Source organism: Rosa chinensis, chromosome 7 (assembly GCF_002994745.2).
Source record: "Rosa chinensis cultivar Old Blush chromosome 7, RchiOBHm-V2, whole genome shotgun sequence".
NCBI classification, from domain to species: domain Eukaryota; kingdom Viridiplantae; phylum Streptophyta; class Magnoliopsida; order Rosales; family Rosaceae; genus Rosa; species Rosa chinensis.
This window is the reverse complement of record NC_037094.1, coordinates 31,611,533-31,629,667: the sequence shown is the minus strand read 5'-3', so window position 1 is coordinate 31,629,667 and position 18,135 is coordinate 31,611,533. Positions and strand designations below refer to the sequence as shown.

The 18,135-nt window shown below is 37.8% G+C and overlaps 2 protein-coding genes and 1 long non-coding RNA gene across 4 annotated transcripts; 2 read left to right on the top strand and 1 right to left on the bottom strand.

The window, feature by feature from the left end:
- Positions 1-924: 924 nt before the first annotated feature.
- LOC112177778 (alcohol acyl transferase 1 allele RGa) lies at positions 925-2,468 on the top strand. The gene is made up of 2 exons (XM_024316033.2): positions 925-1,371; positions 1,527-2,468. The coding sequence occupies exons 1-2, from the start codon at positions 925-927 to the stop codon at positions 2,466-2,468; spliced, it is 1,389 nt and encodes a 462-aa protein (XP_024171801.1).
- A 5,357-nt stretch (positions 2,469-7,825) lies between these two features.
- Positions 7,826-11,011, bottom strand: LOC112179013. The gene is made up of 7 exons (XM_040511420.1): positions 10,985-11,011; positions 10,289-10,378; positions 9,901-9,965; positions 9,398-9,458; positions 9,146-9,217; positions 8,295-8,544; positions 7,826-8,093 (listed from the first exon to the last, which is right to left on the bottom strand). The coding sequence occupies exons 1-6, from the start codon at positions 11,009-11,011 to the stop codon at positions 8,332-8,334; spliced, it is 528 nt and encodes a 175-aa protein (XP_040367354.1). The 3' UTR covers positions 7,826-8,093; positions 8,295-8,331.
- Positions 11,012-11,371: 360 nt separating this feature from the next.
- Positions 11,372-13,403, top strand: LOC121050482. 2 transcript variants are annotated; one of them, XR_005803108.1, is made up of 4 exons: positions 11,372-11,444; positions 11,544-11,641; positions 12,506-12,568; positions 12,999-13,403. It is a non-coding gene; the product is annotated as an uncharacterized LOC121050482 (long non-coding RNA). The 2 variants fall into 2 exon arrangements; XR_005803109.1 differs by lacking the exons at positions 11,372-11,444; positions 11,544-11,641 and adding an exon at positions 11,916-12,110.
- Positions 13,404-18,135: the final 4,732 nt, after the last annotated feature.

The window sequence follows — 18,135 nt, the reverse complement described above, 5'->3', positions numbered from 1 at the left end:
GCCCCCTAAAAGCATTGAAACGACAGTAAAAGTGAAAGTAAAAGTTGTTTACCGTCCAAATGACTAGTAACCCGGTGAATTCGGGTTCGGGACGTCACAATAGATGTTTTCAGAAATTTCTGATGGCTGATCGGATTCCTGCGAAAGTTGGCCAGATTCCGGCGATCGGTGATAGTAATTCGGCGACTGGCTCCAGCGAAGTCTCATATGGTTTCTCTCTCTTCCATTCTCTCTCTCTCTCTCTCTCTCTCTCTCTCTCTCTCTCTCTCTCTAAATAACAAAGGGTGAGGGTAAAATGGTATTAAAAAACAAAAACAAAACAAAAAAATCTTAATGGGGTATTAGGGAATATCTCCTTAGAGTGTTTTAGGTAAGAGGGAATTAAAAAAACTTAATGGGGTGAGTGGGAAAAAAATCTCTAGAAATGGGGTAAATTGACAAAAACCCTTTAATTAATTAATCTATCAACCAAGTTCATTTAGTATCACAGACTACCAAATTTTGATGCATGTACCCAAATTATCTGATTAACATTATATACCAAAGTCACCTAACAAAAATACAAAGGATCACCCAATTTTCATCTAACTTTGACCAAAAAAGTAAAAGAAGTTTTTATCCAACTTCAGATTACCACTGGAAAATTGCTGGTACAGTTGCTACTTGCAAGTTATGAATTGCAAGTGCGAAACCAAATTGATATACTTGGTAGTATATATTGATATGATGGGAAGGTTTTTGATTGTGGAAAACGTTTGTGATAATAACCCAATACAGTCAAGTAGACTGCTTACAGAAGTATCCTCTAGCATCTTTTCTATATATAGCTACTAAATTTATCGATCTTGTAGTTTTCATGTGGTCATCCAACACTATCCTCTCATTCAACACTATTTTCTTTGTGAAGGTTTTGATTATCAAGCCATGGCGTTGCCATGCTCCTTAGTATTTCAGGTTAATCGAACCCAGCCACAACTTATAACTCCGGCAAGGCCAACTCCTAGTGAAACAAAGATGCTGTCAGATATAGATGACCAGCAAGGCCTTAGGTTTCAGTTACCAGTCATCATAGCCTACAAGAACAATCCTTCAATGTCGAACCGAAAGGACCCTATTCGGGTGATCAGGGAAGCAATAAGTAGGGCCTTGGTGTATTACTACCCTTTGGCAGGTAGGCTCAGGGAAGGGCCTAACAGAAAGCTTATGGTGGATTGCAACGGAGAAGGTGTCTTGTTCGTTGGGGCTAATGCTGACGTTACTCTCGAGGAAATTGGAGATGCTATTCTACCCCCTTGCCCTGTGTTAGAGGACTTCCTATGTAATGTCCCGGGCTCGGATGGCATTCTTGGTTGCCCTTTGTTGTTAGTTCAGGTAAGTCAACAGATACAATAAATTATTACAGGTTATTACTAGCTAGCTAGATATATCCTCTTTTTTCATGCAGCACAGCACTAAACTATAATTTTCTCTAATGATGATAATAAGAACATGAAGATAAAAATCGCTGACTAAACCATATTTGCTAGATGACAATTTTGAGATGCGGAGGTTTCATATTTGCATTGCGCCTGAACCATACAATGTGTGATGCGCCTGGATTGGTCCAGTTCTTGAACACTGTAGGGGAGATGGTTCAAGGAAAAAGTGCACCATCTATTCCACCAGTGTGGGAGCGAGAGGTCTTGAATGCCCGAGATCCACCACGAATTACATGTGTACATCACGAATACGAGGAAATTATTGATGACTACTCAGATGAGGGCTCTGATGCGGCAGTAATGGTGCAAAAATCTTTCTACTTTGGTCCCAACGAGATAAGGGCCATGAAGAAACATCTTCCACCACACCTTTCCAATTGCTCTACATTCGACCTTATAACATCGTGTTTGTGGAAGTGCCGCACAGTTGCACTACAACTTAATCCGGAACAGGTTGTTCGGGTTTCATGCATAGTCAATGCACGTGGGAAGCGCAACAGTCTACGTCTTCCTTTGGGTTACTACGGCAATGCATTCGCATACCCAGCTGCTGTTTCGGGAGTGAAACAATTGTGTGAAAGTCCGTTGGGATATGCACTGGAGTTGGTGATGAAGGCAAAAGATGAAATGAATGAAGAGTACATGAGATCAGTGGCAGATCTGATGGTCATAAGAGGACGGCCTCCATATACATTGACCGGGAACTTCACAGTTTCAGATAATAGACGTACCCGCATTGGAGATGTCAACTTGGGGTGGGGAGAGCCAACGTTTTCTGGATCTGCCAAGGCCTTGAAGTTTCTTAGTTTCTATATTCAGCACAAAAAGGAAAAAGAGGACGGGATTTTGGTGCCAGTGTGCTTGCCATCGTGGAGTATGGCGAGATTTCAGCAGGAACTCGAGAAGATGACATCGTCGGAGATAGTGGGAAATATAAATAACACTAAATCTGCTAATATTAATGTTGCAAGGATGATTCCACGGTTGTAAGGTTTCAATGATCCTAAAATATATATTATAGTTGTAATGTCTTTAATTATTTGAATAACGGATCAGGATTCTCTCCTTAACTCTTTTCACCCTGGTTTATCCTTGATTGTCAATCTCAACCGTTTAGTCGAAATCTAAAGGCCACATGAATAATTCACATCAGCGTCTGATTATTAATTATCCAAAAATTGGGCTAGACGACGTTTCTTTCTTTTCTTCTTCCTTTCTTTCTTTTCTCTTTTTGTTCTCTCCCTTCTTCTCCAGACTCCAGAGGATTTTCGAGGACACCTTCTTCCAAAGTTTCAATCTTGCTGAATACTATTTTTGAGGCTCAACATATGGATTTCTTCGATCCGGGCTGATCCCATGATTTCTCCCTCCCCTCTCCTTCACCTTCCTCATCGTCCCTCGTCGCTGGCCCCTTAGCATCGCCAGCAATCGTTTGGCCTCCTCTGGGTCACTGTGGTAGTGTGGTACCCCACTTCTTCCTTACCCACCGCAGCCATCAATTCAACTCTCACGGTAACAAAAACCCTTAATTGGAGTTGGACAAGATGAAAAGACGAAGAAGAGGGAGGCGGCTCTTCTTCTTAATGAATTGTGCATGTGTTCTATATCAAATGATTCAATTCAAATTCATCCCAAGAGGTCAACCCCTTCTGCGTCGGAAGCCAAATTTGGAGGAATCGACGCTACAATACCAAACCAATGGGTAAAGTCCTACATTTTTTTTAGGGAAAAACTCACAAACAGTACTTGAACTACGGACCACTAATAATTTTCGTACCTTAACTTTAAAAAATATCATTTTGATACTTGGACTTTTTGCCCCGACCCAAAATTCATACCTGGGATCTATTTCGCCGTTAACAATGTTAACTTTACAAGGGTAAATCTGACATTTCACTGTTCATCTTCTTCAAATCTGTCTCTCCATCACCTCTCTCTCTCTCTCTCTCTCTCTCTCTCTCATTCATTAGACAAAGTACGTCCCTCTCAGCTTCCCCATTACACTCCTTGTTCTCTCCTTGATTGGACTCATGGGAAGCCCTACCGCAACCTCCACCGCAGCAATGGGTATCAATTCCTACCCCTCCTTCATGCCCAACCCCAACAACAACAACACCACCGCCACCGCCACCGCCACCGCCAACAACAACAACGCGACTGCGATGTTGGGCAGCGGGCCGAATTCGTGTTGGTTCCAGTTTAACACGGTGGCCTAGTAGCAACAGCCCACATTGAAGCCGCAGTCGTTGGATTCCATGAGCCCAAGCCCATTCGACGAATCGTTGAGGCCTTGCAGCGACAGCGGAGGGTTCAGCATCGACTGTTCATCGGCCTCCGCGAGGAAGAAGAAGCGAGGGAGGCCCAGAAAGTACTCCCCTGATTGCAATATTGCTTTGGGATTGATTGGAAAAACGAGACCAATTCACAAAACTCCCAAACTGAGAAAATAAGAAACACAAAACATGACGAACAAGAGACTCTATGAACAAGATCCAAATGTGGCCCAAATCGATCAACAACAACAAAAAGGAATCATTAACATTCAAGAGCTGAAGTCTCAAGACACAAAATTAAAGTCTTTCATGACATGAAACTAATAACCAAATCAATATTGGAACTCAAACACAACCCCAAAATGATAGTATAATCTGAACCCAGAAAGCAATTGTTAATTTTGAGTAATAAATTCAACAAAAGAAACAGACCCAGTTCATAATTGATTGAGAAATTGACAAATTTGTTGTAATCATTCCCAGAATCGAAACAGACCCAATTCAAGAAACATACCCTTTCTTATTCTCGTGTGACCTTGACCCCCCAATGAAAGAGCTTCTTCTTCTTCTTCTTCTTCTTCTTCCTGACGACCAAAAGGGCAGTAAAGCCCACCACTATCTCCTCTGCAAGTTTAGAGAAAAGAGAAGAAGATATCATTGTGATCCCATCCAGATCATCTAGATAAGATAAACCCAACAACATGCATGTGGGTTAACTTTCTTCAACTCTCTTCCAGATGCAATATTATGAAGGAGTGCAAAAGACCATTGATTTGGAGAAAGCGTTAATGATCGATGGAGAGCAAAGTTGGAACCAGCCAAAGAAGTTTAGATTGCAGAGACATAGGAAAGAATTTTCAATTTTGGAGAAGATGAACACCGACTTGACGATTCTACCCTTCAAAAGATGACGGCCCTAACATCGTTAGTGACTCCAGGTATAAATCTTGGGTCGGGGCGAAAAGTCCAGGTACTAAAATGATATTTTTTGAAGTTGAGGTACAAAAGTTATTAGTGGCCCGTAGTTCAGGTACTGTTTGTGAGTTTTTCCCCCTTTTTTTAAATGAATGAAAGTAATACAAAGCGAATGAATTGAATAGTAATTTTCCATCCATGTCCAAGTTTTTACATGATCGAGAATCTGACGACTCCTTCCTTTACATCTAGTTTTCAATTTCTCTGAAACAAAACTGGGTTAAATTCCTTCATCAAGATATAACTATTGTGTTTCAAGGAATGCGTAAGGGGATTTTGGGATCGGGGTTTAAAGGAACACAAAGGTTTTTATTCTAGTGGCTGACCTCTTGGATTGGATATTTCAATCTGATATGCTAGTGGCTGACCTCTTGGATTGGATATTTCAATCTGATATGGGTTGTGAATATTTGCCATGATCTTTACTAATTGGTGGAAATATAACTCTGCAAGATTGAAACTTTGCAGAAGTGAGGGAAGAAAGAAGTGTGACGTCGTTATCCAACTTTTGGACAATTAATGATATAGGCAGATGCTGATTGTGGACTATTTATGGCCTTTCGATTTTGAGTGGAAGGTTAGGATTAGAAGTCGAGGAGAAACAAGGCTGGAAAGAGAGGATCCGGATCCTTGAATAAATGTATTAGACGACACACACACATATTGAGTTAATGGAATATCTTAGCTACACATTTGTCGAGGTTATGTCGCTTCTCTATTTATTTATTTAAGTTTTTTCATAACAATAATCAAACTTGAAAGTTTGGAAAGCATCTAATAAAAGATCTTGATCCCTAATATGATTCAAGTATTAAGCAATGCTAGCAAGTTTTTAGTCAAAGTTAGTCAAAGTAGTCAAAAAATTTTGGCTTGCCACTTTTAATATGTCGGCATCAATTCTCTTTCAAATTTATATATTTAATGAAAAAAAATAGTTTAAATGTATTTATAAATTACACATAACATTAGTGCAGCTACTAAAATTGATAAAAAAAAATAAAAGATGCTTTCTAAAATAGATAATTAATGAATAAAGGTAGAGAGTCTGTTAATGATGCTTTTAGTTGAATATGGTGTTCAGTAGTAGTAAATGGGTATTGGCGGCCAAATTTGCTTCAAATTTTCAAGACTAGATCATAGAAAATGACTGGCCAAATAGTTAATAAATTGATAAATGTTCCCCCTAAACCCTAAAATGACTGGCCAAATAAGTGTTTATTTCTTTTATTCTCCTAAAAACCCTAAAGAGCGCACACCTCTCTGGCAAAACGGTGACGGTGGTTACTTTAGGTCGAATCGGCGGTGGACAGAATAATGGTGGAAGATGACTTTCTGAATCCTTATCTAGAATTGTAGGTGGATCGTCAAAAGCTCGAGCAGGCAAGCACTCATGATTTGATTCGATAGGAAAAAGTTAAAATCATTTTTCTCCCGACATTGTGTGATGCAAAGCAATTGGAAACCCTATGTATCAATGTAGGGTTTGATAACTATTTGGGAGCACCTAACGATGATGACTGTCGTGGAATTGCATTCTTGTTGATGAATGAAGTGCCTGTGAGAATTGGGGAATTATTCCACTAGGCGTGTGGACATCGCCATTGAAACAAGGGGTGCACCAGATGAGTGGCATTTAACTGGAATTTACGGCGATGTGCAGACTACGGATTGGCAAGAAACCTGGAACTTAATTATGCGGCGGCTTGCATCATAGATTACACTACCATGATTCCTTGTAGGAGATTTCAATGAGATTGCTGATAACTCAAAAAAGATCTGAGGAGTGGCTAGAAGACATACGCAGATGCAAGCTTTCTGAGAGGCGGTTATGGATTGCTCCATAATTGATATGGGATACTTTAAAGCCCTTTACACATGGCTATGAGTCTATGGACAGTGAAATTGAGGATTTTGTTTCCCTCTTCTAGTATAACACACTTGCCTCCTTGTTCCTCTAATCACAATCCTTTGTAAGTAGAGGTATGTGAAGCTCCCGTTCCTCAATCTAGAAGAATGAAACCTCTGTTTTGGTTTGAGCAATACTAGGCAATGCATTAAGAGTGTGAGGCAGTGGTGCAGTGATGGAGATCATATGAGTCAAATATGTTAGCAAATTAAACAAACTGGCAGTGAGCTAGCAGGTTAGGAGAAGCAAACTTTTATGTTTAAAGGGATAGAGATGAGGGCAATTAAGGGCTATACTTGATGAATTATTACAAAACCTTATCACGTCACTGATAAGGCCGAGAAACAAGTATTACAAGTCAGTTTCAAGAATTACTTACACAAGAAGAAACAGTTTGGATACAGCGGTCTAGAGCTCTATGGTTGAAGGGGAGATACCAAAGAGTTAAATATAACGAGATTTAGAGAATGAATTGTCAGATATTTGATTCATCTCACAGTGGAGGTATATAAAGAAGATTACAGAGCATTTAGACTCAGTATTCAACTGTGGAACAGATATCAAGTGATGAGATAAGTCAGGCACATATAACACACTATGAAGTTCTAAAGTGGGAGTAATACGCACTGACTCTGTCCCTAACACAGGAAAAGTCTCACCATTGGCATTGATGACATAGGACACTGGTGGGGAAGACAATTCAGTAAAATATGATTTATCATAAGTCATATGGTCAGAGGCACCAGAATCAATAATCCATACACTACAACAAAAACCGGTATTAATGACCACAAGAATGGTCACAAAAGATGACAAATTTGGCCACTAAATCTGTTTAGTGACTAAAATATGGTGGTCACTATAGGGCCGTCACTAATAGTAATTAGTGACCAGTTCACAAAGTTGGTCACTAAATGAAATCAATTTAGTGACCAAATTAATATGGTCACTAATATGACCTGCTTTAGTGACCAAAGAATTCATCACTGAAACACCTAATTTTGGTCACTAAAACATCTAATTTGGTCACTAAAAAGACACACATGCTATATTTGGTGACCATTGTGGTTGGTCACTCACTATATCTCAATCTTCTTCATCATTAGGTACAAAAATTTGCTGCTAAATTGTTTTTTATAAAATTTGGATGAGATTTTATTTCAATGGTGATCAACATAACATATTAAAATTTATATAATAATACTAAATAACATTAGCAATAATCTCCAATAAAATATGTATCTCATCCCCCTCATAAACTATTGAACTTTAAATCCAAAGTCAGTTATATATATAAGTATCAACATCAGAAGAACTACCCAAAGAAACTTGGATAATGATGTATTTCCAAAAGCTAACTAAGTCAAGAGATGTATGTACTTCTTAAGTCTTTCCAAAAGCTAATACCAAGTCGAAAGGTATATTGCTTAAAACTCAAACCTTGGACCACTCTTCACAAATCTGCAATAACAAAAAGAAATATGCAGCAAGTAAGTAAACTAATTAACATATGATTGCAGGGAAAAAAAAATACAACAGTGATACTGGTAGATAATCATTCACTTCTTAATAACCTTAATTGTGTTATTTTCTTTGTTGAACAAACCATGTTGTGTTATTCATAAACTAACATCTTAAATTAATAAACATGATACTACATACCTTTATTTCCTAGAGGAAAATTGTTCCAGCAATTTTTTTAAAGTGCATCTGTCTCGTTTTGGTTTGCTTTAACTGCCTCTAACTCTTCACTTTGTTGAGCTGCACTAGCCTTCACTGCCTCTAATTCTTCATTTTGTTGAGCTGCACTAGCCTTCATTGCCTCTAACTCCTCTACAAGTTGGGTAGATCGTCTTTCTACCTCAGCTGCCCTCCATGTCAGCCACACAGCTATCATAAAACCAATTGTTATCTGCTACAATAATTATCAAAACAGGCGCATCCAACATCACCAATGCAAACCAAGCACAAACCGCAGTTTAGAAAACAAGGTATAAAAAAATTCATGAAAAGAAATGTGGTAAACAACATGCAATAAAATTAATGTTTGTTATTTGAACTTATAACATAGCCTTTTGATTGCAGAGGACATCAACTATACCATAATAGTATTGTTAAGGTGATAATAGTATTGCAAGTCTTACAGCAAAGAGACAAGAGATTCAATCATAATACCATTTTAATAAAAACAATATAAACAAATTGACAAACACCAGCAACCACATTTAAGTTTTAACCATTAATGAATACCATATAAGAATAAAAAATGGTTGCTCATATATAAACAAAGAGTACGAAATGAATCATGGGAGCTTCACTTTTTGTTATTTTCTTATAACCAACCCAACCTTATTTAGGGGACTATACTTAATTAGATCGATCATGCACATTTTTTTTTTTTTTTTCTGAGTTTGAGTTCACAATGCAGAGACTTCTTTAACATCAAATAACAAAAACTGATGCTCCCAGGCCACTTCAATGATTCAGATTAATCAGAAAGTAACTAAACTTGCCTTTTGCGAGTCCAAATGAAAGTTGACATGGCTGGGAGAAGCATAGGGAGAAGCATAAACAGTCTTTACTACCTGTTTATAACCAACCCAATCTGGTATGCATGAGAAGGGTCCTGAAGTCCTACTTCATGGGAAACACATCCCGTCCTGTCTTTTCTTCATAAAAACCATAATTTGGTTGCAGCATGTTGCAATATTTCCATAAAAAAAAAAAAATTACCAAAAAAGAAGATGGGTAAGACGTGTGCAAACCTTGTATATTGGAGGTAATGGTTTATCTTGATCAGCTTGATGATTCCGAAGGTCCTGATGACTAAAAACCAACACTTATTTTAACTTATACCGTTGCTTAGCTATGGTGAAAAACAAATGATATATGAATATTCTACTAGAATTTCTACAAATATGCCTATTAAAGTCACTTACTCCTTGTTCTAAGATTTTAGGATAGCCAAACTGGAGTCATGGAAAGTTAATCCAGACAAATGACAATCACTGAGAGAAAGTAACATGACAATACTGTAAGAACAATATCATAATCACTGAACATCTGAACTGTTCTATCTCTATCACTCATATGTCAACACATTCATACTTCTCCAGTAGCCAATTAGTATTGCATTTCCAAAAGTAGAGTTCATACAGCGTTCTCTACACGAACGTGCACGATTTACACATAAATATCATCAAAATACACTAGTCAACGTAATGTGTGCAACCAAAATACACACATTTCAATACTTACACAAAGTTACCTGCAAATAGCCACTGTTACAGTAAACGTAGTGTGAGCAATCAAATTCAAGCGAAACGAGCGCCTCTAATCCACCTATACAGATTTTTCACCTATCAAGTTATCCAACTGTTTGAAAAGAGAAACCAACCCCAGTTAGCGTCCATTACCAAAAGCTTCCGAAAATTGGAAAATTGATTAAACACACACACAAAACCGAAGCCATTTTGAAACTGCTTAATTGATCGAACGAAAAACCCTTACCTAGTAGAATCTTTCCAACTTCAATCAATCCTGGAATCCCTCTCAAAATCAATGTGTTCTGCAAAATAACGACATCAAAGCTAATTATCCTAATCCTAATTGAATAGTACTTAACAATGAACAAGGTAAAGAAAAATTACCCACACCTGCTTAACGAGAGGGTAGCGGAAATCATCGGTGTCGAGTTTGCGGAAGACAACGGAGGAAGCTGTACTACTCAAGGCGAACCAAACCCCCTGAAATTTGACGACGGTGCCGAATTAAAGGTAGGCAAAGAAAACGTGAAATGATCAAAGATATGGAGATGACGCTGAGAGAATTACGGTTATGCTTGAGGGAGTGAGAAGATAGGGGAATGGAAGCTGTAAACACAAGAAGAAAATTGATCATGGAAACCCCAATAGATCCAATGAATCAGGACCACCATGACCGCCAAACAAGTTGCAGAGATAGAGAAGGAAGATGGCTTTGAGCCAAATTGATGCTGCTCGTTGTTGATGTAGTGATTAATGGCTGGATCTGACCAATGTTACTCTTTTAATAAGAGCAAAAGCTAGGATTCGGAAACTGGGACTAATCTGGGTAATCCCAAGCTTGGGTATTCGGCCGATCTGAGCTGGCCTCTCTCCTTTAATTCTTTGATTCTTTTTCCGTGGAGGGAGTCCGGATATGGCTCAACTCTTCAGCTTTTGTTTTTTTTTTTTTTCTTTTATTAGAAACCGCTAAGGCGCTAACAATCCCGCGTCTATGAAATTGATTTTTAATTTTGTTCGGTCACTAATTACACAAGGGGTTTCTCGAGTCCCCGAGAGCGATTCAATTTGGTCACTATTTTTACTTACCAGCCGGACTGGGTCACTACTTGTCATATACCGGACACTAAAAATTATACAATGGGCGGGCTTACAATTTTTATTACCGCCAAGTGATTTAATGACCAGTAGCTCTGCTTGGTTACTAAATCTATATTATTTGTGACCATTATAATTAGGTCACTGTGGATTTGCTCACTATAGCCCAATATTGTTGTACTGTATTGAACAACAGCTTTCGGCTATATCCATACATGGACCCTAACAAAAAGATTAGAAGAAGCCCACGTTATCAACTAAAAACGTGGTAAATGTGCAACGAAAAAGTCAGAACAATAACTGCACTACCCTAACAAATAGGTAAGTTATTAACAGACATAAACCCTAATTGAAAACCGTAAAATCCTGACACTTCTTATTACTTGCTCTTTATGCTTTTGAATCTGTGTATTGTTTGCATTTTGTGTTAGTGAAGTAATTCAACAAACAGGTAATTCTCGCCTTCAATTCTTGTAAAATCTTCTAACAAATTTCATTGCTTTTGTTAAAGTTTGTAACGTTAGAACCTATTTCTGAAATGTATGTGCAGGAACTGAGGGCAGCTATTTTGTACTTGATATAATGGTTTTAACACGGTTAATATAAATTGGGGAAAATATGAGTTCATAGTCTGGAGAACAGAAGGAGGTAGCTTCTAAATGAACTACACCATACATATTAAGCAACCTATGATGAAATCTATGGTTGTTGTTACGTGAAAAAGAGATTAGAAAGCTGAAATATAAAATAACAGAAGTATATGGTAAGAACTTGAGAACTTTATAAGAGGAAAGAAATCATCCAATGAAATGGGATATGTTAAAACTCCCATTGTATATATCTACCAGAAGGTTTACTAGGCTGTCTCTCTCTCTCTCTCTCTCTTTTTATTTTTATTTTATTTTATTTTTTTTGTAAAATACTAGGCTGTCTTTGAATCCTGAGAAGGGGCAGAAATTCAGGTACAAAAATCGGTTTACCACTGTGTTGGTGAAATTGTTTAAATGTGGTTTAATTGCTTCATGGTTGGAAACAAAGAACAGTGGGAGACAGTATGTCCATTGATTTCGAAAGCATTGATGTTTTGCTAGGAGAGCTTAGTTGCTTCTTTCAAAAGGTTTCATGATTCTGCCATTCTGCCTCTAAACATACAAACCATTGTTGCATGTCATAATGATACAATCATCTCGATAAAAATGCTTGATTATGATGGACATCTATAGCTAGCCTCCTTAAATAGGATTTAGAGGCTGAGGTAGATTATGCTGTTCATTGTCTGTCCTTACAATGCTAGAAGATTTGCAAGGATCATGATATAACTAATATATATGGCAACATTTTTTATATTGTTGTTGGCTACTGAATACTGACGCATTCTAGCTCTTTCACTTTTTATGTCACTGTTTGGTTCAGTTCTTACTTTATACTGTTTGGTTTAGTATGCAATTGATTTTGCTATGAATGGAGAAAATGATGGATTAATTTCATGATTTTCATCGTCTGTGTTTGCAGGGATCCATTCACTTGCAATTGTCATGACCGAGACAGAAAGAGGAGGACTTGAGAAATACAAAGGTAAGGTATGCTTATGCAGATTGCAGTTTAAAGTAGTCCTGCAATCGAAGGTTTAACATTGTCATTAATTAGTTGGAGTCTCCTTATCAATGTAGTCAATGCGTTGATTATCTGAGCATTAGCATGGAATTTCTTTAGATGGCAAGACAAATTGCATTTAGGTAATCATATATGGTTAGGCAAATCTGCTAAAACAAAAACAAGGGGTGAAGGTGTGAAGCTATATGGCACATTTCACATGGCTTTCCAAAACCTTCCTGCACCATGCATCCTATGCAAATAGAAACTGTATATAGATTTGTAAACTTTGGCATTAATAGTACACGATGTACTTCTTTTCTATGGTTGCTATTATATAGCATATTTTAGGAGGATTTAGTATCGTGGTGTGTTCAGAACTCTAATCTACATGCCTTCCTTTAAAATACAGCCCACTTGAAGATGTGATGATACTTGGAGCATCTGTCAAAGATGTGATCTAATGAACTCAGGGTTGCTGTGACAAATTAAGGCTCAAGAAATCGTGTCATTCATCTCTTTACAAATTGACGATTGATCAGAAACCAAGTGGTGGAAAAAAAAAAAGGTGATTGGTTATTACTCCATTTGGCTCCTCGGGCATTTTACCCAAGACTTGAGTTTTTATACCTTCCTTTAAGATGATATCGCATGCAAAAATCCTTAGGTTTCTCTGTTTTTATTTCTTACTTGAAGAATGAAGGCATGAACAACTGCCAAAGTTCTCACTCAAATGGATATAATGTAGACAATTGATTGTTAGAGAGCGGACAACCACAATTTCCTCTTATATACCTGAAATTGTTTTAGTTTATTATTTCTGTTGTTTTGTTCGAGTACCTGGTGTGTCAGTATTATTATGTTTTAGGAGCTGACAGGGTACTTAATGTTTGGAGAACTCTACAAGTTTTAATGCCAACCTTTCCTGCATCTTTTGCACTATACTGTTTACAATTTAGTGGAATGAAAGAAGTTGGAGGAAGAAAAAAAAGGGCAACCCCGCAGCATCACGCGGGCAACTATCTAGTTCGATTCTAACAGTCCAGAAGGAAATAACTCAAGCGTATAGACAACTAAACAAGCCAGTAATTGTTGCTTCTCAACTACTTCAATCAATGATCGAGTACCCAGCCCCAACGCGCGCTGAAGTACTACGTTTAATTGTACTAATGTCTGATGATATTGATAACAGAGGAAGATGAAGTATAAAGTTTGCTGCATAATGACTACTTTCTCTAGAGATTACATGTGTCTTTGAAGCTGTTTGACAGGGTGAGATACACAATTGAATTATTTGTGTAGAAGGCTCTATCCATTCTTTGAATGACTGGCAGTAGTTAATACAAACTCATTTAATATTTAATTATGTTGTTACATAAAAGTTAGTCACTAGACAGAGGTGTAACTCCTCCCCCATTTCCTTTTCCTCTATCAGAGACGGGGGTTTAGCTCAAAATAAGACTATCGAGGGGTATTGTTGAACTCGATCAATAACCTAAAGAAAACTGCAAAAGATGGGATTTGGGTATAATAATACATATTATGTCAATGGATCAGCACATTCAGTCTACAAATTAAGTCATTTTGGTAAGATTGCAAGTGGAAAAGCATGTTTGAACCAAGGATTAAAATATCAGTTTTTATATATCTATCGGAATTTTGAAAAAATGAGATTACGAAAATATCGGGGATATTCTTGAAAATATATCTTTTCTGAAAGAGTCAATTTATTGGATTCACATATAAATAGATATGAATATGTCAACCTGTTTCAGCGTTGGCAAAGGAATGACATCACCCTGCTTCAACCAAAAAAAAAAAGATATGAATGTCAACTTCATCTACATCGAAAAAGAGATTTTAGGTGGTTCCATCAAGTTTTTGAACTACGATGAGTTACTTTTTGAAACATGGCTCCATCAAGTTTGTTTTCTTTTGCTGAAATTGCTCCATCATGAATTCTCCTCATCCAGATTCATCTTGAGAGAATTTTTCCTCACTTGGATTCCACTCATCACTTGGATTTCCCTTGAAGGGAATACTCCTCACCCAGATTCGCTTTGAGGAGATTTCTCCTCACCCATATTCGCCCTGAGAAGATCTACCCACACACAAATTTGCATTTAGAGAATTACTTGTCACCTTAAGGTGAATTACTTATCACCTAGATTCGCCATGAGGAGATTTCTCTTCACCCAAATCTACCTTTAGAGGTTTCACTTCGAGGTGTTTTTCCCAAACAGGTTAATTTGCGTCTCTATTAAGTCATATCTTGACTAGAAACCATTGTCAAAATTTTACACCACCACATAATTTTTATATTCCATAATGTATACTTATCTGTGAATAACTAAGTTTTTTTTCCCCATCAGATTTAACAGATATATCTTCAATTTATTGAGATATATCCTAAGGAGATATTGGGGGATATATTTCAATCCTTATTTTGAACTTTGTATTCTATTTCATAACAAGTCGATGTTGTTTAGATTTTTTTAAGCAGCGAAGATTTTTCTAAACTTCTTACTTACTCTTTGATGACCTACATCTCATTTTCTACTAATAAATTGAATGTGCTTTTTCTTTCTATTTATATCTAGTGGTGGATCCAGGATATAAAAATGGGGTGGGCTGATCTAAGATTGCTTATAAGTTTTTTTTTTTTTTTTAATAATGTTTCTAAAAATTTTGAGACATTAAGAATTAAACAAGATTTTTTTTTAAAGAAACACTAATAGAAAATTTACAAAATAATGGAAGAAAATGGTAACCAAGAAGAAGAAAGATATAGAGGAAAGAACAAAAGAAACATGAGAAGAAAATATTGTAAGCAAAGAAGAAAATAGGTGAAAAAAAAAAACAGAAATAGAGGCAGAAAAATGGGCAATTGGGGGATCGAATTCATCCGAGAATACTTAGCCAACTAAACCACGGTTGGTTTCATAAAAAGGTTACCACATATTATATATACGAATAATTTTGGGTTGAGATATAGCCGTAACCTACAACGTGGATCTGTCACTACTTATATATATTATTTTTTTGTTGATTTACATGGGATAAGGGATACTTTGGGGTACGTAATGTTGCCGTAATTTCAAAGTTAGTTTCAACCAAACAAAAAAGAATTCAGTGAAAATGAAGCTACTTACCCAATTTATATGGAAATTCTAGAGAAGTTGGTTCTACTACTTAAGAGGGGAGGCATTACGTTTGGTATTAAAAACCTCACTAATTGTGATCAACTACCAATAATGACTGTAAAACCCGCAACAAAGCGGGGGCCTGCTGTTGAATAATAAAAAAAATAAAAATAAAAGAAGCACACAATGTACAAAGCGTGTAGCTGTCGCAACATTATTCAAAAGATGAGGATAATGGCGGCAATTAAACAGATGCTTTAGTTACAAATTATCTCTTTCTCAAATTCAAAACAAGTTGAATGTTGACCTAAGTTTCAACGTGAAAAGCTGCAAAACAGAAACAAAAGGGCGGCATTCAAATTTTGAATCAAATATCTCAAAGAGAGATAAGGATAAAGTGGCAGAGGGCGTCCAAGTTCAATCTCAAAGTCAAAGACGAAGTCTCCGATCAACAACTTATCTTCGTGAGCTTCGGGAGATTCAAATTTCAAGCAAATGTTTATCCAGCCCTCTAGAATCTTCACTGCCCCCTATATAAGGAACACAAGGCTGCATAAGAAAAGGGGGAGAGAAACAGAGAAATTAGTGAGTCAAAGCACTGCATCGAAACAAAGCATCGTTCAGAAGGAAGAGATAGTTACCTGGAGATGACGACCCGGCGAGGAGCTTTAAAGTCAGGTATCCGGCTGATTCCATGGTCTTTTCCTACTATTTCCTTTCATCGTTGCTGAAGTGCAGACTTGCCTCTGCTTCTAAGCACCAGAAACAAGCCTTCCGTTCCCCAAATAAACCACTTCAGCCAAAGATACCAACAACAGGGTCACAGCTCACAAAGCCTCAAATCCCTCATTGTTGCCCACCAAAATCAGAAAACAAAACAACCAAATACACCTCCATTTGCCTTTGTGTTAACAAACAGTGCAGGTCCAAGGAGACAAAAAGAAGCACGTTCACAGAGATGAAAGTGGAGAAGAGATTTCGGCGAGGGAAGGGGCTCACCGGTGTTTTCGGCCTTATTTCGATGCCTATACTGCGGTGCGTCCTGCGTATGGGTGGCGAAAGCAAGGTCCAAGCTAGAGGGTGCACTACACTTGTTTTTGATGCCTGTATCGCGGTGCGTCCTGCATATGGGTGGCAAAAACAAGTGTCAAAGTGAAAGCATGGGGCTGCCGGTTCACACCAAGTACGGTTCTGCGAAGTTCTCGAGTCTCACTACACTTGTCTTTGATGCCTGTATTGCGGTGCGTCCTGCATATGGGTGGCAAAGATGAGTGTCAAGTGAAAGCCTCGGGCTGTTGGTTCACGCCAAGGACAAATCTGCGAAGTTCTGTTCACAATAGTGGGGAAGCTGCTCCAAGATGATCCCCGTGCAGAGTTTCAGCCCCAAGTTATCCACCTGCATCAAAGTCGTCATCAAAATGCGGCCTTGAAAGTAAAGTGGCAATCTCCCAATAAAAGGGTGCCTGCCTCCAGCCACAAGTCTGCAAAGCGCTCGGTTCGGCTCACCCTCGATCACTAAAATTGCAGCCACAAAATACAAGAGAGATGGGAGTCGTCTGGTTCCTGTTACTTGGCACAAGATAGTAGCAGAAATGTTTATTAACTCCTAGAAAAGATGTGGTCAAGCTGCAACGTCTTCCTTCAAAATTATGTTTGCTGCAATGGTTTGAACACCGCCTGCAATGCTTTCCTTCAAAATTATGTTTGCAAGATGGAAAAAACAATCTCATGATCAACAAGAAAGAAGAATGAAGTTCTTGCTTTTGATTTCATGGTCACGCCTACACAAAGAGAAAATGGAAGCTAAATTCCACTTATTTGCAGCAGAGCAGAAGCTTCAGAATACACTGCATGTCTTTTCCAGAACAAGCTAACATAAAAAGATCAAGAAGCAAGCAATTACACTTAATTAAAGAAGCAGAGGTCACTTCTCAAGTAGCTACGAAGCTTGGCGGTGGAGAAATGTCAAAAACCTGCAGACAATTACAAATAGCATGGTCAAAGTCAAAAGCTTGTGATTGAACACGTTTGCTACAAGTCAGAGCAATATATATTGGTTTGTTTAATCAAACTTTCCACCTTAATCATAAAGCGGTGGCATAAGTGATATTGCAAGAAGACAAAATGGTGACCAACTAGCAGCCATGAGCCCTTCTCTTTGTGGAAAACTGATCAGCACATTTCAAGACAACAAATTCATGTTCATAATTAAACCATGAACTAAAGACAAATTAAAGCTTTGGAAACATGCATTTAAACATTAACAAAGTTTAGCTACGTGTTTCCTTGTCAATCAAAAGAGAATCATGCAAAGAATTAACATTCAAGATGAGGCACATGATAATCAAATCTTGGCAGACAAAGCAATTAAGTCGCGGTGGACATCGGTGGAAAAGTAATCGGTGA